Here is a 23,549-nt window from a genome sequence, read left to right as displayed (position 1 = left end):
GGGGATCTTCTTGCTGCAAGGTGAAAGTCCACTGTGCAGCCCTTGGATTATAACGATGGCAGTTAAAAAGTTTAAACAATAACAACATTTCACTTTTGCTTCATTGGATTTGTTTACATTTAAACAAGGTAGGGCTGTCAAAATGTGACAACCTTGACTTTGTTGTAAGTTAAGGAGCCCAAAAAACAATCGCTGTTCATTCAATCTGCTTCAAACTCCACACTGCACTTCCTCAGTACCTCTGCAATACTCCCACCAAGTCTGAACCTAATCTGATGTACTGTTGTCAAGATATGCAATGGTTTCTATGCAGAATGACCACCTCTAAAAATCGTTCTGAATTAGACATTCTAGAATTCTTGCATCATTTAAATCTCATTTAAATCTCAGTGTGCAGGCAGTTCTGAACAGTGTCTTACAGATTTCAACAGGACAACAGAACTACATTGAAACTAGCAGGACATCGAGATTAAACTCAACGACGTCAACCTTTCAACAAAATCAGCAAGCATTTTTGAGGTAACGAACTTCACTGTTCTGTTGCAGAGCAAACATTCAGAAGTCATTTTTAAAATCATTTTTTTCTTTAAACAATACTGTCCAATTTGTACTTAAAAATGTGAGTCAGAACAAGATATAACACTCAGTTTTGTTGTTGTCTTGTAGTTGGTTACAGTTATTAACATATTTTTATGAAAAACTAAGGTTTCAACAGTGTGGTAGGTAAGTGATGTGTTCAGGTTTGGTCATAACTGGATAATTAAAACCAACCACTACTCCTTTAAAGTGCAGAAAAACACTTTTTTGTTGATAAAAAGTTTGGTTTTCAAGCCCCAAACTTGGAATAACCATGACCAAATGCATAGATATGTTATTAAGTGCAGACAGATGAGAAAAGAAGTGCCAGTTTTTGTAATTTAACATGACATATTCAAAAATATACAATGCTTTCTGATTGTTTTTAAAAGCATTCTAGAATTCCTGCCTAACACACTCAGAGTGGAATCAGCCTTTCATCTTATTTTGTTCAGTTATTTATTAGTTTGAGTAGTTTAGTGAAATCAGCTTAACACCAAACTTGGAGACATCCACATTTCAACAAAATCCAGATAAGCAAACTTTTGTGAAGTAAGTAACTCCACTCCTCTGTTTAATGAAGTAAACACTTTGGAGTTTCTGAGGAAGCATCCATGTAATTTTGCTACAGTACTGTCCAATATGCCTTATAGCACAATTCAGAACAGGTTGTAGCACTCACTGCTGTTGTTTTGTGATAACTGGTTCAAGATTTAACAAATTTGATTGAAAACTGAGATCACAGCAGTGTGGTAGATTACCAGTGGTTTAACAGGACATCCATAGATTATGGCTCTCTTTTGTGTCTGTTTCCCTTTCAGTCTTCTGTAACAAGAAAAAATGTCTCGCCCTGAGAGGACCAAAAAGCCGTCGTGGGTCCCAGTCCCTAAAGGATACACGTTTGTGAGAGTCCTGGGAAAAGGCGGCTTTGGATTAGTGATGGAATGTATGAAAGAAGAAACCGGAGAGCACGTGGGTATAAAGGTGTCCGAAATGTACGAGCTGGACCACGAGGTAGGACACTGATTTTAACTGACTTTCAGAAAGTTGTATAGTTGGTAGAATATACCTTTAAAACTATATATAGTTGAACAGAAAATAGCTTTTTGAGCGGAATGAAGTCAACATACTATTTGGGTGGGATAACCGTTGTAAGGAGTGGTGCAAAATGTATTCTTTTAGCTAAACAGTTACACAAAAAAACATTTTTTTAAACAGAGGTAGTACCACCACAAGACTCTCTCAGTAGTGTTACTGGTCATGCTATGTACACTGACAGTCATTAAAAACTTTGAGACCATATTTTTCAACATAAGTTTTTATTTTGTAGCCCGAAACTGGATTTTCTTCATATGAATCATTTGTTTAGCATATTGGCATACAGAAACAAAAATCTAAAGTTTCAAGAATGATTTCAAAATAAAGAATTTCGCAAAAGAAAACGGCACCTGCCAAACACAAAGTCACAACAGTCAATACCAAGTATGGCCTCCATTTGCTTCGATGCAGGCAGCAATCCGTCGGCGCATGCTTTGGACCAGGCTTCTGATTGTGGGTTGGAAACAGCCCATACGCCTGGCTACATCACTGTAGCTCAAACCGGCCTCCACCAGACCCAGTGCCCGGAGACGTTGTTCATGTGATAGACGCAGCATGATGCTGTTCACAGGACTAACAATGGTGGCCTTTTTTGGGCCTTTATATAGGCCTTCAAAACCCATTCTCAAATTGTGCAGATACTCACTGAGTATTGCTTGGTGTGTATTTGGTTCACTTTTGCAAAGGGACCAACCCATGTGCAATGAATCATGACAAAATGACAACTCATCATTATCTCAACTACCAGGGCACTAGATCATCAGTAAATCCACAATGAATAATTACAACTCCCCTACAAGTAGAATTCTGCGTACATTTCTACCTCAAAGTTTCTATTGACTGTCAGTATACTTTATTGTTGTTGAGAAGAACTGCTTGGACTATGCCGCTCAGCAAACATATTCTGTCTCCACAGGCGGAAATCTTGAAAGAGCTCAAGCGCCACGACTCGGATGAGTCCAACATCATTGAGTACAAAGGAGATGTCTTCATAGAAAATACGCGGCTCCTGGTGTTGGAAAAATTAGACATCACCCTGCTGCAATATATGCGAAGTTTATCACAGCCGATGCGACTGGAACACGTCCGTACAGTTATTCAGCAGGTGTGACCTTCTATTGTCTCCTTATATTTATCTCCTACAGTGATGCTATAATCAGCGTATTCAGGAACCTCTACAACTTCTACTTTTGTCATATGACAGGCTTCTTGAACAAACTCTTGATAAATATTCTGTTGTTGCTTACAGCTGGCTGTAGCTCTGAATACAACAAAGAATGCTGGCATAATCCACACTGATGTGAAGACGAATAACATCATGATGGTGGATCATGTGAAGCCCTTCAGGGTCAAACTCATAGATTTTGGTTTGGCCATGCACACGTCCGAACCCAGAGCAGGAATGCTTCTCCAAACACCGCCAAATAGGTATGAAATGCTGATAAGTTTTGAGACATCTTTAGTTCAGTGCTGTCTCCTTACTCTCTACTGCGTCACATCTTCATTTGATGTTTTTTCCACATTCAGAGCTCCAGAAATCTTCCTGGGCCTGCCGTTTTCAGAGGCCATCGACGTTTGGTCGTTGGCCTGCGTGATGGCCAGGATGGTGGCTCATACTCCTCTCTTCATGGCAAACACAAACTACGGCATAGTGAGTAAATTACTGTAGCTGAAACACATTAGAAGCCGTCACAGGAATAGCTTCAGGTCTAACGTGGTGTTGTGTTTTGTCTGCAGCTCCAACAAATGATCTGTCTGCTGGGTCTGCCGCCGCAACATCTAATCCAAGCTGGCCGGAGATCACGATGCTTTTTTAAGAAAATGCCAAGTGGTTTGTGGCGGCTGAAGGTACAACCCAGAGGAAAATTTTACTGCTCAAAGCTTGCTCTTCTACAACTCAGGAGACAAATTTGAGATTCTCATGTCAGCCTCATTTTAGTTTCTATTTTGTCTAAAGGTTTCTCATATGTTTCTCCTAAAATTCACTAGGAGAAATAGGTGAGACAGGATAATTAGAGGGAGTCATACTTGAGACTTGTGGGAGATACCTTGCTAATCTCAATACAGTGTGTTTAATGGCTCCTTTATTTCTCCTCTGGAAAAGAAAATGAATAATAGTGGAGCTCCTACAGAGCAATATGTGAGACTCGCTCACACCTCCACATGAGCATGACAGACTTGGAATCAAACCCCAGCCTCCTGGGTGTGAGACAGCCACTCTACCCACTGAGCTATGCCACCCTATACATATATTAATCTGCACACACACACCTTATAAATGCTGCAACAAATAAGACGTTGCCAGGATACAGCCTAAACATCTTGAGGCACTTATAATAATATATGGTGACTTCAATCATGTCACCCTCTCCTCCCACTTGACTGGATTTATCATTCTAAACACCACGGATCATCCACTCATAATATCGTGATGGGCCTCTCTCTGGACTGCAGGACGGAAAGATATAGAAGATCTTTGTACCCACAGTGATCAGGCTTTATAATTCTATAGCAAATAGCAGATGAGCTGACAGACAAATGAATTTCCCTTTTGGGATGAATAAAGTCATCTGAATCTTTATTAATTAATTTTAAAAAATATCATGTGGATTACAATAAAGTCAACATGCTAGATGATTAAAAACAACCAAAACGTTGACCTGAGTCTGAGAATTCAGTGAGCGCTTGTGGAGATCTCTTCATTTGTTCTCTCTGAGCTTAGTATGAGATGCATGAACTGAAGCTGGGATGAGAATAGATGGAGTTCTTAGAGAGAGCTCTCTGATTTCTCTGCCTGAGATCACAAAGAGACACAAAAGTTGAGAAACTCTGAGAATTATATGAGAGCTTGTTGAGATCTCTTCTGAAACTTTAAAGGAGACTAAACTGAGATTTAGCGCATCTTATTGCTCAGGAGAAAAAAATGAGACACAGGAGAAATAAGCCTTAGTCTCAGTTTGGTATCACACAGATCTCAAAGTTGTCTAGGAGAAGTAAATGAAACATTTTTGAGATCTCTTTTTGAATTTTCTTTTCCTCTGGGAATACTCCAACTGTGATTTTTTTTTTCTCTGACCTTTACTCCCTCAATAAGATGAAGACTTTAGTAAGCATCATTGTTTTCTTCTTTCAGACACCGAGAGAGTATTTTGGGGCATTTAACTTCCATTTAAGCTCTGCAAGCCACAATTTCCCTTCTCTGGATGAAATGAAAACGGTAGGTAGTTTTGGAAGCAGCAACTAGTTGCTGAAAAGACACACTCATTTATTGTATTCACATTTCACGGTGGAAGGTGATTTGACCACTGTTGGACTTTCAAAATGTTTTCTGCACCAGGTGTGCTCTGAGACGGACAACCCAGTAGAGGCCGATGAAAGGAGGGAGTGTATCGAGCTGTTGGAGGCGATGCTTCAGTGGGATGAGAAGGACAGAATCACCCCCAGTGGTATCCTCAACCATCCCTTTATCACCAGAAGCTACCTCAACAGCAGCTCCCCCACCAGCAGTTGGTAAGTGTGTTTCTATTTACTTTGTGCACAGGATGTGAGACATTAGCAGCCCAGCAGGTGACAAAAGACTGATATGGACTTTTGCTGATTTCCATGTTTACATTTTTTGCTTGTAAACTCAACAGTGTATGTTTCCTTTTTTAGTGATGAACCTAAACCCTCCACCAGCATGTCCATCATGGGTAAGCCTGCAGACCCTGAAACCAGAAGTAACCTGACAGGCTTGCCTGATGAGGACAGTGACCTTGAGGAGAAGAACAGAGAAAACATCAAGGCTGAGAGGGAAAAGGATGGTTATCCTGAGAACATCCAGGACAGGAAGAACAGTGAAGACAATAAGAAACCTGTCAAACAGGAGATCAATGAGTGTGAGGACACCAAGGATAGTGATGATGAAGACACTGAGGCCAGTGTCAATCATGAAGATGCTGAGGACATCAAGGACAGTGGTGATGATAAAGACACTAAGGCCAGTGACAATCACGAAGATGCTGAGGACAGTGAGAAGGAGCAGAGCAAGGCAAAGAAGAAGAAGAACTGCTTCCAACGCGTCTTCTCTTGGATAAAGAAGAAGTTCTGCTGCTGCTGCTGTGTGTCTGATGTCATGGACTGAGCAGCACTAATGGAATGGATTCACTTTCAGACTCACAGTTTGTGACCTCAGTAACCTTCAGGATTTATTGTTCTCTTGAGTTTTCTGTCTACTGTGCTGATCTCTTTCTTGTCTACCCTCAGCCCAACCGGTCGAGGCAGATGGCCTTCTTCTGCAACTTGGTGGCAACACCTTTGACCAATCACATTTGAAGCACTTTTTGCACTTACTACAGGTTTGTCCTTTTGTCTGAATTCTTGCTTGTGTTGTACGTCGCTTTGGACAAAAGCGTCTGCTAAATGAAATTGTAGAATTGTAGAATTGATTGAACATATATATTTCTGTTACAGTGGAGGAAGATGAAAATGACAGACCAGTTGAGACCACTGCAGAGCCACCAGCAGATGCATCTGAAGCAATACAACATGGAATCCGTCTAATGGTAACGTTAGTTTGCTGCTTGAAGTTACGATTTTTCGTAAGTTTTTGTCTTTCTCGTTTTGCAGGACAAGCAAGCCTAAAGACCTTTTGCACACATTGCAAAGGGAAGACACGGGAGGAAGAGAATGGAACTGGAAGTTCTCAACTCCGAATAACTGACTGGATTCACATTCTGGAGCTGCAGTTCTTGGCCTCGTCAACCTTTGAACCTTATCTACTATCCTGTTGTCTCTCCCCTTTCCCCTCACCCCAACCAGTCGAGGCAGATGGCCGCCCTGTCTGAGCCTGGTTCTGCCGGAGGGTTCTTCCTGAGAAAAGGGAGTTTTACCTCCCCACTGTCGCCAAGTGCTTGCTCAGACAGGGAATCCAAAGGAAACTTTGGATTTGTTGGGTTTCTCTCTATAATTTTGTCTTTACTTTTCTAATTGAAGTGTCTTGAGATGACACATTTGAAATTGTAAATAAAATTTATTGAAAATGAATTGGAAGGTTCACTCAAAAAGTGTCTGGATTTTGGTCACATGGTTGATGGTCACAGCTGCCCTGAGTCAGTCATGGTGTCTCAGTTGAATTTTTTTGGTTTTATGCAACTTTCAATAAGTGCAAAACACATCATTTTTGGTGAATTTTTGCATTTTACAATTTGAATAAAGTGACTACAATAAAATATGATTTTAAGCTTATTTATTAATATAAATCATATTTCTCTATCAAACCAGACAATACTGATGGTATTTATTACAAACAGTTTGAAAGTTGAACCATTCTTTCCTTTTTACAGTTTTTGACTCTAAATATGTGTATTTTAAAGATTTTTTTAAATAAAGAAAACAAGACTTTTCAGCACAGTGGTGTTAAGAGGGTTGAAAGTGATAAATATACACACGTGGACAAAATTGTTGGTACCCCTCAGTTAAAGAAGGAAAAACCCACAATTCTCACTGAAATCACTTGAAACTCACAAAAGTAACAATAAATAAAAATTTATTGAAAATTAAATAATCAAAAACAGCCATTACTTTTGAATTGTTGATTAACATAATTATTTAAAAAAAACAAACTAATGAAACAGGCCTGGACAAAAATGATGGTACCTCTATAAAAGATTGAAAACTATTTGACCAGAGTGACATGATTAACTCAGGGGTGTCATTTAATTGACATCACAGGTGTTTCCAAACTCATAATCAGTCAGTCTGCCTATTTAAAGGGAGACAAGTAGTCACCCTGCTGTTTGGTGAAAAGGTGTGTACCACACTGAACATGGACAACAGAAAGCGAAGGAGAGAATTGTCCCAGGACATCCGAAAAAAAATGATAGACAAACATCTTAAAGGTAAAGGCTATAAGACCATCTCTAAACAGCTTGAAGTTCCTGTGACAACAGTGGCTCATATTATTCAGAAGTTCAAGACCCACGGGACAGTAGCCAACCTCCCTGGACGTGGCCGCAAGAGGAAAATTGATGACAAATTGAAGAGACGGATCGTTCGAATTGTATCCAAAGAGCCCAGAGCAACCTCCAAAGAAATTAAAGGTGAACTCCAAGGCCAAGGTACATCAGTGTCAGATCGCACCATTCGTCGTTGTTTGAGCCAAAGTGGACTTCATGGGAGACGACCAAGGAGGACACCGCTGCTGAAAAAAACTCATAAAAAAGCCAGACTGGAATTTGCAAAAATGCATGTTGACAAGCCACAAAGCTTCTGGGAGAATGTCCTTTGGACAGATGAGACCAAACTGGAGCTTTTTGGTAAGGCACATCAACTCTATGTTCATAGACTCAAAAACCAAGCATACGAAGAAAAGAACACTGTCCCTACGGTGAAACATGGAGGAGGCTCAGTAATGTTTTGGGACTGCTTTGCTGCATCTGGCACAGGGTGTCTTGAAAGTGTGCAAGGTACGATGAAATCTGAAGACTATCAAGGCATTCTGGAGAGAAATGTGCTGCCTAGTGTCAGAAAGCTTGGTCTCAGTCGCAGGTCATGGGTCTTCCAACAGGACAACGATCCAAAACACACAGCCAAAAACACCCAAGAATGGCTGAGAGAAAAGCGTTGGACTATTCTAAAGTGGCCTTCTATGAGCCCAGATCTGAATCCCATTGAACATATGTGGAAGGAGCTGAAACATGCCATTTGGAGAAGACACCCATCAAACCTGAGACAACTGGAGCTGTTTGCTCATGAGGAGTGGGCCAAAATACCTGTTGACAGCTGCAGAACACTCATTGACAAATACAGAAATCGTTTAATTGCAGTGATTGCCTCAAAAGGTTGTGCAACAAAATATTAAGTTATGGGTACCATCATTTTTGTCCAGCCCTATTTCATTAGTTTGTTTTTTTAAATAATTATGTTAATCAACAATTCAAAAGTGATGGCTGATTTTGATTATTTAATTTTCAATAAATTTTTATTTATTGTTACTTTTGTGAGTTTCAAGTGATTTCAGTGAGAATTGTGGATTTTTCCTTCTTTAACTGAGGGGTACCAACAATTTTGTCCACGTGTGTATCTCATTGCAATGAACAATCAGTTGTTTTTCCTGCAATCTGCAACTTACAAGTCCCCAAACTATGAATCCTAACCATTTGTAATCCTTCTTCCATTTTTATTGTTGCTACTTTAGCAGAGCTCATTGTTTCCTCAGATCTGAGGTCTTTCCTGAGCTGGTTTGTCATGGCAGGTTCCTCCCTGTTCCACATTGGTGCTTTTCCTCCACTTTACAGTCTTATATCATGGCTCTGAAGTTTTCTGTGAATTTTAAATCGTGTCTTCAATACAGTCAAAACATGGCATGACAATTAACAAACATAATTAGGTACAGCAAGTAATTAGGGACAGCTTGTGAATAATTTGTCCCTCACTGGTCTCACCAAGACTTTTACAAATGAGCACAGATTGATCTTTGTACAAAGAAGCCCTGTTTACACACAGGTAACAACTGCCTGTTGTTTCTATGGTAATCTCAGTGTCTAAGTTAACTCCAACAATCAGTTAAGGTGGATTGTCCTTCAATATTTAAGTTTTCCCAACCGACTGCTCATTTATAATTCAACACTAGTTTGTAAATTCATGAGAGAAGTTGTTTTTGTTGATAGCTGTTTGTTGCTTTCTTCTTGCTGGGTTGAAAACTGAGACTCTGCATGACGTGCCTCTTTAAGTCTTATCTATCTATCTATCTATCTATCTATCTATCATCTATCTATCTATCTATCTATCTATCTATCTATCTATCTATCTGCTGGTGAGGCTGCAGTCTCTTTTTGTCTTTTTATACAATGGAGTCAAACTAACTGAACAGACTGGTGGTGGATGAAATGAATGTAAAAATGCGTCAGAATTTTTCTGTTTTATTAATAATACAATGAATAGGATTTGATTTTGAGTTAATAATTAAGTTCTCATGAGTTTACTCAGTAAAATCTGTGTTTTAATCTACCCTGGATCTCGAGGCTGCACAGTGTGGTAGTGGTTAACACTTTCGCCTTGCAGCAACAAGATCCCCAGTTCACCTCCCGGCTTTCCTGGGATCTTTCTGCATGGAGTTTGCATGTTCTCCCTGTGCATGCGTGGGTTTTCTCTGGGTACTCCGGCTTCCTCCCACAGTCCAAAAGTATGCTGAGGTTAATTGAGGACTCTAAATTGTCCATAGGTGTCAATGTGAGTGTGATTGTTTGTCTGTATGTGTAGCCCTGTGACAGACTGGTGACCTGTCCAGGGTGTCCCCTGCCTTCACCCGAGTCAGCTGGGATAGGCTCCAGCACCCCCCGCGACCCCAGTGAGGATAAAGCGGTGTATAGAGAATGGATGGATGGATGAATCTCAGCATGAACTGTCTGTAATAAAGCTGCAGTGTGAATATAACAGATATTTGAAGTCTGTCTCCATTTTTTGAAGCGTAAATCCATAATTTAAAAAGATCCACATTCATCTGAGACTTCTACAAGTGTTTCCTGTTGATCCTGTTCAATTGTCCAACAACAGTATATTACAGAAAATGTATTCACAGCTATTCACAGCCAATAATAGTACCAAAATACTCAGAATTATTCATCACAATAGAAAATTTAGCCAATAATAAAGATTATTATATATATTTATATTAAGCATAAATATAATGAAATGATTAATAATGTTCAAATACAATTATGTGATAAAATAATAATACACTCTGATTACTCTTTCATTATTAGTATTAATAGTAATACTAGTAGTCCATTAATAATAATAATATAAAAATTGGTCTTTTTCTTGTTGCTATTATTTTTATGTTTATTAACCACTACAGTTGCTACTACAACTAATAAAAATAAAATAATAAATAAATAAAATAATAAAAATTTGCATATTAATAATAGAACTACGGTATTATTTGAAACAACAAGAACAATAACAACAAACATAAATATTTGAAAATGAAAAATAATGGATATTTGATATTAGATGAAATTTTTGTATTCATTTTTAATTTATTTTTTACTAATTGATTTATTCTATTTTTCTCTTTGCACTTATTTTTGCTGCTGATGTTTTTGAAATTATTTAGGTTTGCGTATGTTTTTGTTTGTAATGAATACTGAATTCGGTCTGTTGTCTATCAATTAGTTTATTTATTATTATTTATTCAATTATTTTATATACAGACCGTTAGTACAGGCTCTTACTTTGAAATCACGACACCTTGCGCAGCTGACCGGTTAGCTCGGTTCGTCGGTTGGAAGCAACACGAGCGGAGACGAAACCGATTTGAGCAAAATCTGTCATTTTGGGACTTTTCTTTGCCATTATGACAGCAAACTAAGTGTTAGTTATGAGTTATTTGAGTACAGAACCTACTTCCAATGATATACATGTTGTTTTCTGGGTTAATTGATGGTTTTCTCTACAAAATATCAAATAAAAAATAAAAAATATGTTTCTAAAAGGCTAAGATGATGCTTCACATTCATTGTTTTCGGTGAAAGAACGTAGGTGCAACTTTAAAAGTGTAAAGAGATTATTATTTAAACTGGCTAACTGAGGTTCTTTAAATGGTTTTAAAGCAATTTTGAAACGATGATTAATCATTTCAGTTGTTTTTCAAGCAAAAACGTCATTTTTATTCTGTTTTTTGGTAAATCGATGAGTTCCTCTACACAATCTGAGTTACAATTTTGAGAGGTCTCTTCAGATTTGTCGTTTTTTTCCAGGAAACGGGGCAAAAAAGCCAAGTTCGGTACTAGAGAACATCAAACTTTGTCAATTTTTGATGCAAATATGGGAAAAAAAAATCAGAAAATTTAAAGATTCACAAGCATTTAAAAGGTCAAAAGACCTGAGAAGGTTTTACTGTACGACATAAGTAGAGCTACAACCATCTTCAACTTTTCAATTATTTACCAAATATTCTGATAATTCCAGACTAATTTTTTGATAAAAACAGTCTGAATTCTCACACAGCAGCTTATCAAAAGTGAGTATTGTCAGTTTTTTTTTCTCAGTAGACTGATTGTTTTTGGACAAAACAAGATATTAAACATCATTTCGCTCTCAGAAGTGTCACAAGTCAGATTCTCATTCTGAATAAAGAGGTTTTATAGCGCACATAGTTCAGATATTTTGACTAAAATTGTTAAATTGTTGGTATTATCTACTGTAATTTTAAAAATCTGTATAATCTCCATCAGATAAGAGCAGCAAACCCTCACAGAGGGGCGATAAAATCAGAATATCAACATTTTTGGCTAAAAACATGGAAAAATCTTATTTTGTAAACTTTATAACAACTACTGCAGATATTATGAAAGCTGATCAATATTAAAGCACAGAATACTTGTGGCGGTCCCTTAATTTTGAGAAATTCCAACATGTTTTACGACAAATTACTGGACATTTCTTCGTAGTTGCCTGAGACAGACCATCAAGGTGAACTCAATTAAATATCCATCCATTCTCTATACACCGCTTTCTCCTCACTAGGGTCACGGGGGGTGTTGGAGTCTATCCCAGCTGACTCGGGTGAAGGCAGGGGACACCCAGGACAGGTCGCCAGTCTGTCGCAGGGCTATATATACAGACAAACACTCACACTCACATTCACACCTATGGGCAATTTAGAGTGATCAATTAACCTCAGCATATTGGAGAAAGCCGGAGTGCCCAGAGAAAACCCACAGGGAGAACATGCAAACTCCATGCAGAAAGATCCCAGGCCATTGTGCAGCCCTCAATGAAATATAATAAATAAACAAAAATAAAATAAAAAATTGAATAAATTCAAAAAGAATTATATAACTAAATAAATTCTGACTTTTTATATCTGTGAGTTTGACAAAAATTTCCCTTTTTACTATAGTTGTTCAGTTTTTTTGATTAATTAAAAAATATCAATACAATTTTTTATGGCCTTTGCCAGTAAGCCATTACATCTGTGCTTAGAATACAATATAATAGCCTTCATTGTCATTGTACACAAAAAATTGCACAATAAAATTTTTGGAAATTAGTATAAAGTTAATGGCTTTGACATGTCAACAAAATTAGAAAAATAAACAATACATTTGCATGTGTAAGGTAAAATAACATTAAAAAACTGCAACTGTGAATAAACATAATTTTAAAAAATACTATTTTCTTTTTCTTTTTAATGTAGTAGAAGTTGATTTAATACACGTCTGTCACATATGTTTCCACACATTTGTCTTTATAAGCCTCAATATTTACTGATAATGGTGGAGATTAATAAGGGCATTTTCCTTCTCTAATCATCAGATCTGCTTGACCATCTCAGATTTATATTGAATTACTTTTTTTTAAACGTAAGCAATGTATGGTTTAAATGACATCTGTAAAAGTTCTGCCTAATATATCAAGTGCTTTCCAAGATCGTTTTTCCACATTTTTGTCATCCTGCTTTCAGTAATGTTTTTTCACAAATTGAATTGAATCAATATTTCAGGAACTAATAAAGACAAAAGCCTGAAAATGTCACTGTTAGCTCTTATCATTACACTGATTCAGCAACATTAAAGCACTGCAATAAATGCCCAAAAGGTTGACTGGAAACATATTTGTGATACGTCACAAACATAATCACTGAAAAAGTGAGAATGCAGATAAGTTGCATATAGATTCAATTTCAGGAGACTGAGCTGATTTGAGATGATGTTGGTTGCTGAACGATGATAAATAGACTGCTGTTTGCATACTAGATTTTTACTCTGTTTGAATAAAATGCAGCGATGACTACTTTGACATGGTGTCAGTTCGTCTGGATCTGAGTAAACATCCAGTAAATGTTAAATAAGTTCACCAGCTCTTCCTTCACGTCAGCTTGCATTTCGCCGCCTGGTCGAATCCGTTGGGATCTGGATGTCTTTGATGAATCTTGAGAATGGGACGCTCTCTGGATAATTTGAGTCATGTGTCTGAGCTTCAGGGAGCATTCATCTTGCTCTCACTGGTCGAACATCAAAAAGGAACAGAGCAACATACGTCAGAGGCCTGAAAGGAACAAGCTGCTCCTGAGAATAATCTGATCATTTTTGTCTCCATGGGGCAAAGCTAGGACTGATCTGAGGTGAACGCTCCTTCACGTGTTGCTGCAGTAGGACTGAGGTTTTCTCAAAGCGGAGATCAAAAGTAGCTTCCAGCCTGTTGGCGCCACCTTAACTGGGTTATTATAGGTAGATCACTCTGATCTTTTATTGAAGTTTAACTAGACTTGGTGACGCCATTTACGCAGATAGAGGCTTCATTGTCTGATTGTCATTCTGCAAAATCCAACAAAATTTGTGTGGTAACTCACAGCAATCAGCAGCAGTGCAACACAAAATGCACTTTGCATAATCTGTAGGCCAAAACTTTGGAAACAAGATCAAATTTGTCCAAAAAAAATCATGTTTTCATTGTTGCAACAAAATAAATATGATTTTTATATGGAGAGTCACTCATCAGAATACATTTTACTACCATTACCAAGTATTTGTACTCTGGTTTCTTTACTCAACTGTTTTTTCTAGTCATTTCTGTTGTAGTTACAGAGATAAACAGACACAGTTGAGATTTCTTGAGATTTTTGTATGCAACCTCTCAAAGCCAAAGATCTAAAATGTATAATGCAAACTGTGATTTGTTTTTCATTTTGCACTGAAGTTGTAACTCTAAAACTAAGCCCTCCTTTTCTTTGGTTAACATTTATCCAGCAATTGCCTGGCAACTTCAATGTCTACGTAAAATGGTGCATATGAATTAAAGCAAGTCTGATCATGCAGAAAATACATCCCAAAATCTATAGAATTCATACTGGTTTTGAAGAACGCCATTGTAAACAGAAACTTGGAGTTGCTTGTACATGGTTGTCCTGTAGTGTATGCACACACAGCACAGTGCAGCTAGTAGCTAGTAGTGTTGCATGTAGACAGGATTTGATTGTCTGGATTAGTTCCAAATGAAAATTGTCACAAACAAGAACAAGATCGGTCTGATTTGTCCATATTAGGAAAAGCAAAATTGTCACAACTATCAACACGAATGATTGCTCCGTTCTTCAAGTGTCACAGTAAACTGAGACAGTGAAAGTGATACTAAGGCAGCTAAATGGAATCCACTAATTAATAATTTGATTAGCATTCCTGAGTTTTTCTTCTGAGAAAAAGCCTTTTTGGTTATTCTGACCAGGGTCTTCATTCACAAGTACAAATGGAGTAAAGTGTCGCTTTATTTAAAAGCATTCAAAAATGAAATGCATTTTGTATCTCAAATCTCTGGACATGTTCGACTGATAAATGAGGACATAATTAAACATAATTAACTCTCTGTAATTGCACAGTGGCGTGTACACGTGTGTGGTTAGTCTTTTGGCAAGTAGACGTTGCAGTCTGTCACCACTGTTGTGTCTGGTAAATGTTGCTGGTTAAATAAAGCAATCTGGTGGGTGAATCCAGAAACATTAACTAAAAGCTCTAGTTCCTCTGCAGGAACGGCCTCCTAAAGGGAACCTTTTAGTATTTGTGTTTCTATTGTGGTATAGTATCTGGCAGCTTTATCTCGGAGTGCGCCAGAACAAATAGTTACGAGATGTAAATCCAGTTTCATAAGTGAAATAGAACACTGGAGGTTTATGTGAGCATATATGATGATTTTTTAATGGCAATGTTAGAGAGGAGAGGATGGGAAAAATGGTGCTTCCTGTCCTCTTAACCAATCAGCATCAAAACACTGCTCAGAATATCTAATTAGGCACTTTTTTCTCTCTTGAAAACGAGATTATACAGAGGTGGTTGGAACATGCCCAAAGGTTCAGGCCACTGTAAAACAACACCCAAGTGGAAATCAGCCCTATGACTCCTGTTACTGACCCGTATGCACACAGCTAATCGTTACAGGTTGATGCTAAATGTCAGATGCCAAAGGTGTTAAACTTGTGGAAAAAAAAGAACAAGGTCAGATGGGCCTTGGTCATCAAATGGAAAAGAAAAATAACAGACATGATCTTATTTTATATTCAGGTGAAACACAATCATAAAATCTATGCAATGCAAATTCCAACAGCAATTTTCTAGATCACAACTCCCACAGGAAACTGATTATTAAAAAGTAGAAATCCTTGAGATGGGAGGCCCTATATCAAGGCAATGTCCTTTATAGATAAGCAGCAGCCTGTAACCAAATACCCTCATGCAGACAGTAAAGACTGAATTGATTGTAAACCATGAAAGCACTCATATAAGTGTTTAATTGCTGGCAGGGAATCAGTCCTGTTACACCGCTGTTTTGGCTCCGCTGTATGGTCTTGATGAAAAGGAAGAAATTTGCAGAGGAGCCGACGTGCAGAATGGAACCATTTTGGGGTATTTTAGAATGCGATTGTCTGGTGGAGCCACACAAAAGGCAAAGAAATCATGTCTATCCATTAGTAATGGTCAAAGAAAAGAGTCTGTGTGTGTTTCCATGTGCACATGTGCCTGTATGGGCTGGGATGTGACGTGAACCCCTGCTGCTGGACAACCCCACTGTGTGAGATCTGACAGCTCCCACTGCCGTCTCCATGACAGGATGAAAGAGCGTCTATGTGTGTGTGACTCAGATAGTGAAAAGATGGAGGAAGTGGCCAGAAAAGAAAGAGAGAAACCGAAGCTTGTCCACACACACACAAAAAAAACACGTTCACACAAGTAAATGTCTCTTTGAAAGCTTCTCTGGTTGAGCATGAAAAACTAGACGTCGCACTTCCTTTTGAAACTCACAACAAGCAGCTACAGGCCAGTTGGTATAAAGTTTAAAGTCGAGGCAAATCTAAGATTCCAAACTCATCAAAAGTTTTAAATGTAATTATGCCCTCAGCGCCGTCTTCAGACAAGAAGTAGCAGCGTAGCAACTATCAGACTGTTTTCTCTAAGGACAAAGACAGCTCACTTTCAACTCACATTATACATTTTTAAAGTGCGGACAAGTAAAAATAAATACACATTGAGATGTGAGCCTGCACTTCAAGTTAGCAGGTGTACATTTATCTCCCACCTTTATGTCAAACAAACACAACATATTGACAAGTGGGCTTATAAAGAGTGATGTTGCTGCAGTTTGCTGGTCTGCTTTGTTGTTTGATTTGGAGCAATCAAAGCATATAAACCCTGCCTGCAAACATACAATTTACCGTGACACTTGTGAGGTGGTTCGTACTCTCAGACAACTTTGGTGTGTTTGCAGCGTTTCCAAGTCATTTTCCCACTCCGTCAAACAGCAGGTAACGCGAACATGAAGTACACTTATCAGCACTGACTGGAATTCGCCATTACACATCAGTTCTTCAGTGAAGTTCAGGTCTTAAGCACTGATGAGGATTTCTGAGAGCATACTCATCGCTGCAGACTGCAGGAACACCAAGGCAAAAAAGGCCATTTTAAAGTCGTACTCAAGATGTTGATTAAACCCTAAAAACTCCCCAAAGTATCAAAGTTAGGTATTTGGAAGGTTTTTCTCTGAATATAATCCATTCCTGATTTTAAATGGCTTTTATATAATTCTATAACCTTGTTTTTCTCTAGAATCTGCAGATCTATGAAGTACTGCCTCTCTTTCTATGCACCTGTCAGCTATTTACTTAAGCACGCCAGCTCACCCATGACTTATTTGAAATGAAAACTCATTCTGAAAAAGGAAAGTGACATGTAACCCCCTACCCTACAAGCAGACAAGATTGCTTCCTTAGGTTTGTAACTCATGAAACACCTATGAATCCATGTGAGGGGGTAGAAGCAGAGTGTCTAACCCACAAAAATTCAAACTGTGTTTTATATCATTTCTGTGATAATTTATGGTCTAGACCGATTGACTGCTTGGCTGATTGTTGTGGTTGATATTTGACATTTTTCCAATTATCGGTATTTTTATTAACTGATTATTGACAAATTAAATTTTCTTCAGGTCTAATGTCTATGCCTCTCATGCAGTAAAAACTGAACTGGAATCACAAACCAGGAAATTAGCTTCTCTCACAGTGGCTAAGGCTATGCTAATGACTAGCGGCTAAGCCAGAAGGCAGCCACAGATTAACCTGAAACATCCATCCATCCATCCTCTATACACCGCTTTATCCTCACTAGGGTCGAGGGGGGGGGGGGGGGGTGCTGGAGCCTATCCCAGCTGACTCGGGCGAAGGCAGGGGACACCCTGGACAGGTCACCAGTCTGTCACAGGGCTACATATACAGACAAACAATCACACTCACATTCACACCTACGGGCAATTTAGAGTAATCAGTTAACCTCAGCATGTTTTTGGACTGTGGGAGGAAGCCGGAGTACCCGGAGAAAACCCATGCATGCACAGGGAGAGCATGCAAACTCCATGCAGAAAGATCCCTGGAAAGCTGGGATGTGAACCAATGATCTTCTTGCTGCAAGGCGAAAGTGCTAACCACTAGTGCAGCCCCTAACCTGAAACAGATTCTGGAAAATAATAATTAATGATTCTTTAAGATCTGGACCTTAGAGGGCAAAAAGTGATAGAACAGTGAAAAATTAAGAAAATATAGAAGAACAGCAAGAGACAAATTGATCAATCCCAGTCAAGAGCATCCCAATTCATCCATCCATCCATCCATCCTCTATACACCGCTTTATCCTCACTAGGGTCGCGGGGGGTGCTGGAGCCTATCCCAGCTGACTCGGGCGAAGGCAGGGAACACCCAGGACAGGTCGCCAGTCTGTCGCAGGGCCACATACACAGACGAACAATCACACTCGCATTCACACCTACGGGCAATTTAGAGTACTCAATTAACCTCAGCATATTTTTGGACTGTGGGAGGAAACCAGAGTACCCGGAGAAAACCCACGCATGCACAGGGAGAACATGTAAACTCCATGCAGACAGATCCCAGTCGCACCCCGGGATTCGAACCAGGGATCTTCTTGCTGCAAGGCGAAAGTGCTAACCACTCGTGCAGCCCCTAACCTGAAACATCCATCCATCCATCCATCCTCTATACACCGCTTTATCCTCATTAGGGTCGCGGGGGGTGCTGGAGCCTATCCCAGCTGACCCGGGCGAAGGCAGGGGACACCCAGGACAGGTCGCCAGTCTGTCACAGGGCTACATACACAGACGAACAATCACACTCGCATTCACACCTACGGACAATTTAGAGTACTCAATGAACCCCAGCATATTTTTGGACTGTGGGAGGAAACCAGAGTACCCGGAGAAAACCCACGCATGCACAGGGAGAACATGTAAACTCCATGCAGACAGATCCCAGTCGCACCCCGGGATTCGAACCAGGGATCTTCTTGCTGCAAGGCGAAAGTGCTAACCACTCGTGCAGCCCCTAACCTGAAACAGATTCTGGAAAATAATAATTAATGATTCTTTAAGATCTGGACCTTAGAGGGCAAAAAGTGATAGAAGAGTGAAAAATTAAGAAAATATAGAAGAACAGCAAGAGACAAACTGATCAATCCCAATCAAGAGCATCCCAATTCAGTCACTCCCATTTCTATTTTACATATTGACTTATATTCACCTTTATTAATGAAGTAGCCACGTTATGAATGACAGGTTCTCTGCTATCATATACTGTTAAAACATTGTATGTCGAGGCAAAAAATGTTGGTTATCGGCCTTTCTTGATCACCAATAATCGGCCTTGCAAAGCCCATATCAGTCGATTCCTAGTTTCCATTTATTCATTTTACAGATGCTTTAGTTCCACCTGACACAAGAAGTACAAGGTTGCAAGAACATGGATGTATTCATTTATGTATAGTGCAGTGGATTCTGATTTATCACATTAGTTTGTCTGCCCATTATTGTGTTCCATTGTGTAGTTTTTCAAACTATTTCTAAGATATTCCAGCCTCAGTTTTGATAGTACGCATAACAGAAACCAACTTTTTAATTATTGAAAAGTGTCACAAACCACCAAAATCCAACTGAAAAATCCTTAAAGTCAGTCTGTGTAACTTCTACTGAACAGTGAGCTCTGTGGCTGCAAGAGAATGGACATAGTAAAGTCAGTAACGAAACTAAAAGTTTGCTAATATTAGCCACGTCCTGAGTGCAGGGACATGCAGAAGGGTGTGCTTTATTGTTATTACTTCTGTTACGTTGTCTTGCTTTAAGTGACACTCATCTTTTCTGGATAATGGACGATAAATGTGAAAACTTCCACAAGTGGAAAGAGGAGCGAACGGGTAATTTAAGCTCATCCAGTTCGGATCTACATGCAGGGACAGTTTTAGACAGTCTTATTTTATATCTGACTTCTTATATATGCTGCAATTTGAGGCTAAACCGTAAAGTGGAAATTTCCCTATTATAATCCGGTAAGAGCAGGAAGACTTCCTAAAATAAAGAGTTCTTACAGAATCATTTTTGTCAGAGCCGATGTATTCTCAGCGTGACAGCGAGCTGCAGGAAGAACAGTGATGTGGGCTGAAAACGGCTTCATCCGACTCTCCTGAGAAAGCTGTAATTGCAGCCTGCTACCTGCCTGGCACACATCGAGACCCTGAACATTGAGATAGCACCTACAAAGTGTCACGATTACCCATGTATGATAGCACTGTTTTGCAGTGAGGTATACCACAGAACTCTATCGTAAGCCACGGCTTGTGCTTTTTGGATGAACTACTGCTGACATTATGTGATGTCAGTTTCAGAATTGTGGGAAATAATGTCGAAGATAAGGATTTATGATCATGAAAAGCACATTTAGGGTGCTACTGCAAGACAGACTAAGCTTAGCACTTGTTTTTGCTTGAACCCGTCTTTCCAAGGAGCTCAAAATGAAAAGCATATTGACGCATTACATCACCAGAAGACGAGAGAAGTTTGAAGATCCACATTTTTGGATACGGGCCAAGAAATTGGACAATCGCTCATTCTTAATGTGGGAAGCCGTGTCAGATCTTCTTTGGTAAAAAGCTGTTTACTTTGAAGTTGGCTCGGCTCATACACTGCAACATCTTAGTGATGCATGACTGTTCTCCTTTGCAGCCTGTGGATGACTCATGCTTTGAGTGAATACGAGGATATGCAGCTGAGGGCGATGTTTGTGTCTCGAAACGCATCAAATGAAAAATCAGACAGACATTTTTCTCTCCTCTGTGTTATGCTAAATGCCCCTCGCTCGCTCACTCAGATGTGTTTTACATTTCCAATCTTTGCAGGCAGGAATACATTTCTAAAATCCTGCTCAACACCACATTCACTCTTCAACCACTAAATCCTACACTAAATCCTGCTGATTTAAATAAGACGGCTAGCAGCTCCAGCTGAATGATTACATTTCAAGGAGGTGGAGCGCATCATCCGCTAATCACTAATTTGTCAGTTTGATCTCCGGTGCCAACCTGAAGTGCCCTTGGGCAACACGCTGAAGCCCAGATCTGCTGGGATTGGTGTGTGAACGGATGCATGAGGTAAAACTGTTAAACCCTTTAGACAGAAGTACTATATGAAGGGAGTCAGTCACTTTGCAAATGTATTTATAAATGGCAATGTATGTATATATTGTTACCTACTTAACTCCATTTCAAGTTCAAATTTCACCAAAGAAGATGAGTTAATGTAGATGAAAGGCTGCGAATCTCCCACTTTATTACTCAGCTAAGGAACGATGGAGTCGTGACGATAGGCGGCGGTTTGTCTGTCTGTTAGCTACATTACTCAAAAAATGAATTTGGAGGAAATTTTCAGGAAAGGTCAGAAATGACTCAAGGACCACCTCTTTACATTTTGGCAGTGATGTTTCTTATAGTCTGGATCCAGGGATTTTTGTATCACTGCACGTTAATTATGCCAACAGGTGAACACTACATCGGCTGCCTGCTGATGATCACATGATTGTGATCCTACTACAAATCCACCGCTGCAGACTTATCGAGACTGATCCATCTGAAATTATACAAGGAACAATTGATTAAATTGTGGGGGTGTTTTCGAGTCCCATCAATTCTTGTTACCTGCTACATATTTAGGATCACACGATTTGGTGTCCGTCCATAATGTACACCTGCATAACACATGCCTGTGCTCAGCGCAACATCATTTTGTTTGTGGGTACATCTATATTAAATGGGAACATTCTATGGTGCCATGATTTCTGTCATGAAGTCATGGCAAAGACTCTCAGCCTTGACGGAGTACTGCGCTCTCTGAGTGCTTTTCTTGTTTAATTGGTGTTTTTGTCCACTTCATTGTACCAAGATGCTAAAACTAATGTAATCTGACACCAGCCTGCAATGTTCCACACTCATGGAGGTAATTATGTTTTGTGTTGAATTTGATCAGGTGTTCCTAATATTTCAGCCACCATATTTAAAAAAAAATGAGGTTGGAAACACTTTAAGTATGACAACTAGAATTCAAAATAATTTAAATCACAGCCACCGCAGTCAATTAACAGTTGAATAAACATAAAACATTTTCAACCAAAATGGTACCATTTGCTGCAAAGTGGTTGTATTTAACTGCATTAGCTTGAACGCTGTGCAGAATAACAAATAGCAGCAGGGTATTTCTCAATCATAAAATTGCAGAAAACTGCTCCCATTGCATTCACTTTCAACCAACTGACAAATGAGTGAAAAATACACAGATTCAACTTGTAACAGCTTTTACTTCAGGAAAAATCAGAACAGCTGTTTTGTGCACAGAACTTACACACTCAATGGGAAATGAGGATAATTCAGAAAAAAAATACTTACACAAAAACTAATCAAAATTTTCCTTTTTCCATGTCGTGTTTGGTCAGGACAATAATCATCTGCTTCAACTCCAGCAGCTCCTCTAATCCCCTCTGTCACACTGCTGGAGCCAAGCTAGATAACTTTTCAAATGTTCACTGAGAAATATCTTCCCTCTAATCCTCCCCAGAGGCACTGTGCATCAGTAATATTTTCTGTTTAAAAGTATGCAATACCTCATATTGACTCAGGCACAACCATGCTCAGACTCAAATCAGGATTTTTTTTTTTTAGAAAAAGTTAAAAAACAAAATATTCCTCAAGTGCCTTTCCCTATTAAATGTGACTTTGCATATACAGAAAATAAACTGCAGCTGAAAGAATCCGTGGTTATTTAACGAGCTAACCTGTTTGCACCCAAAAGGATTAAATGTTCAGCATGTTGAAGAGAACAGCAGCTCCAGCAGTCATTGCACCCGGTCTCCCTCTGCCCTCACACCGGCTCTCAGTCCTTGTACTCGGTGTACTTCTTGGCCGAGCCGTGCACCTTGCTTGCGGGATATTTCAGCCGGTTTAGCGCCATTTTTCGCAGCACCGCTTGGGGAAGGTCGACGCGGCACTTCTCGGCGAGCTCCACCAGGTAGATCAACACATCGCTCAGTTCGTGGGCCAGCTGCTCCCGCTCCGCCTCGGTCCAGTCCGGCAGGCCGTCGGCCACCTCTCCCCGCCACTGGAAGAGCTCCGACACCTCTCCCACCTCCCCGACCATGGCCAGGAGCAGGTTGCGGGGCTGGTGAAACTGGTTCCAGTTCCGTTCGTCCGTGAACTCGGCCTGCATCCGTCGGATGTCCTCGATGGTGGGTTCGGGGCTGAAAGTGAACCTCTGCAGCTGGACTGCGACTCCATTCTGGGACGAAGTCTCGGTCGCTGCTCCGTTTACAACAGTCGAGTGTGACTTTGCAAAAACCTTGCTTCCACCATTTGTGGAAATTGTCGACACGTCGTCTTTTAATCCGTTTCCGTTTGTTGCCATCATGTCGGGCGGATTTTATCAGCAGTTCGGCGTAAAAACAGCTTTTAAAGTGTGTAAACAACCTCCTCGTCCAGCACCATGTGTAGAAGTCCCGCCAGTTGTCTAAACGGAAATTACGC

General features: G+C 39.6%; 2 protein-coding genes across 2 annotated transcripts; one reads left to right on the top strand and one right to left on the bottom strand.

Annotated features, from left to right (window-relative positions):
- Positions 1 to 1,569: 1,569 nt before the first annotated feature.
- LOC127533324 (uncharacterized) lies at positions 1,570 to 5,992 on the top strand. The gene is made up of 3 exons (XM_051945990.1): positions 1,570 to 1,590; positions 5,012 to 5,184; positions 5,329 to 5,992. The coding sequence occupies exons 1-3, from the start codon at positions 1,570 to 1,572 to the stop codon at positions 5,795 to 5,797; spliced, it is 663 nt and encodes a 220-aa protein (XP_051801950.1). The 3' UTR covers positions 5,798 to 5,992.
- A 16,318-nt stretch (positions 5,993 to 22,310) lies between these two features.
- Positions 22,311 to 23,538, bottom strand: dctpp1 (dCTP pyrophosphatase 1). Its single transcript, XM_022220563.2, has one exon. The coding sequence runs from the start codon at positions 23,431 to 23,433 to the stop codon at positions 22,903 to 22,905; it is 531 nt and encodes a 176-aa protein (XP_022076255.1). The 5' UTR covers positions 23,434 to 23,538; the 3' UTR covers positions 22,311 to 22,902.
- Between the last annotated feature and the right edge of the window lie 11 nt (positions 23,539 to 23,549).

This window comes from Acanthochromis polyacanthus, chromosome 3 (assembly GCF_021347895.1).
Source record: "Acanthochromis polyacanthus isolate Apoly-LR-REF ecotype Palm Island chromosome 3, KAUST_Apoly_ChrSc, whole genome shotgun sequence".
NCBI classification, from domain to species: Eukaryota; Metazoa; Chordata; class Actinopteri; family Pomacentridae; genus Acanthochromis; species Acanthochromis polyacanthus.
Note: the sequence above shows the minus strand (reverse complement) of the source record. Positions and strands in the feature narration are given on the sequence as shown.

Coding starts and splice junctions, on each gene's coding strand:
- dctpp1 (XM_022220563.2), bottom strand. CDS start 23,433: ATGATGGCAACAAACGGAAACGGATTAAAAGACGACGTGTCGACAATT.
- LOC127533324 (XM_051945990.1), top strand. CDS start 1,570: ATGTACGAGCTGGACCACGAG. Junction 1,591..5,011: donor TGTACGAGCTGGACCACGAG/GTAGGACACTGA, acceptor TTTCTGCACCAG/GTGTGCTCTGAGACGGACAA. Junction 5,185..5,328: donor AGCTCCCCCACCAGCAGTTG/GTAAGTGTGTTT, acceptor TTCCTTTTTTAG/TGATGAACCTAAACCCTCCA.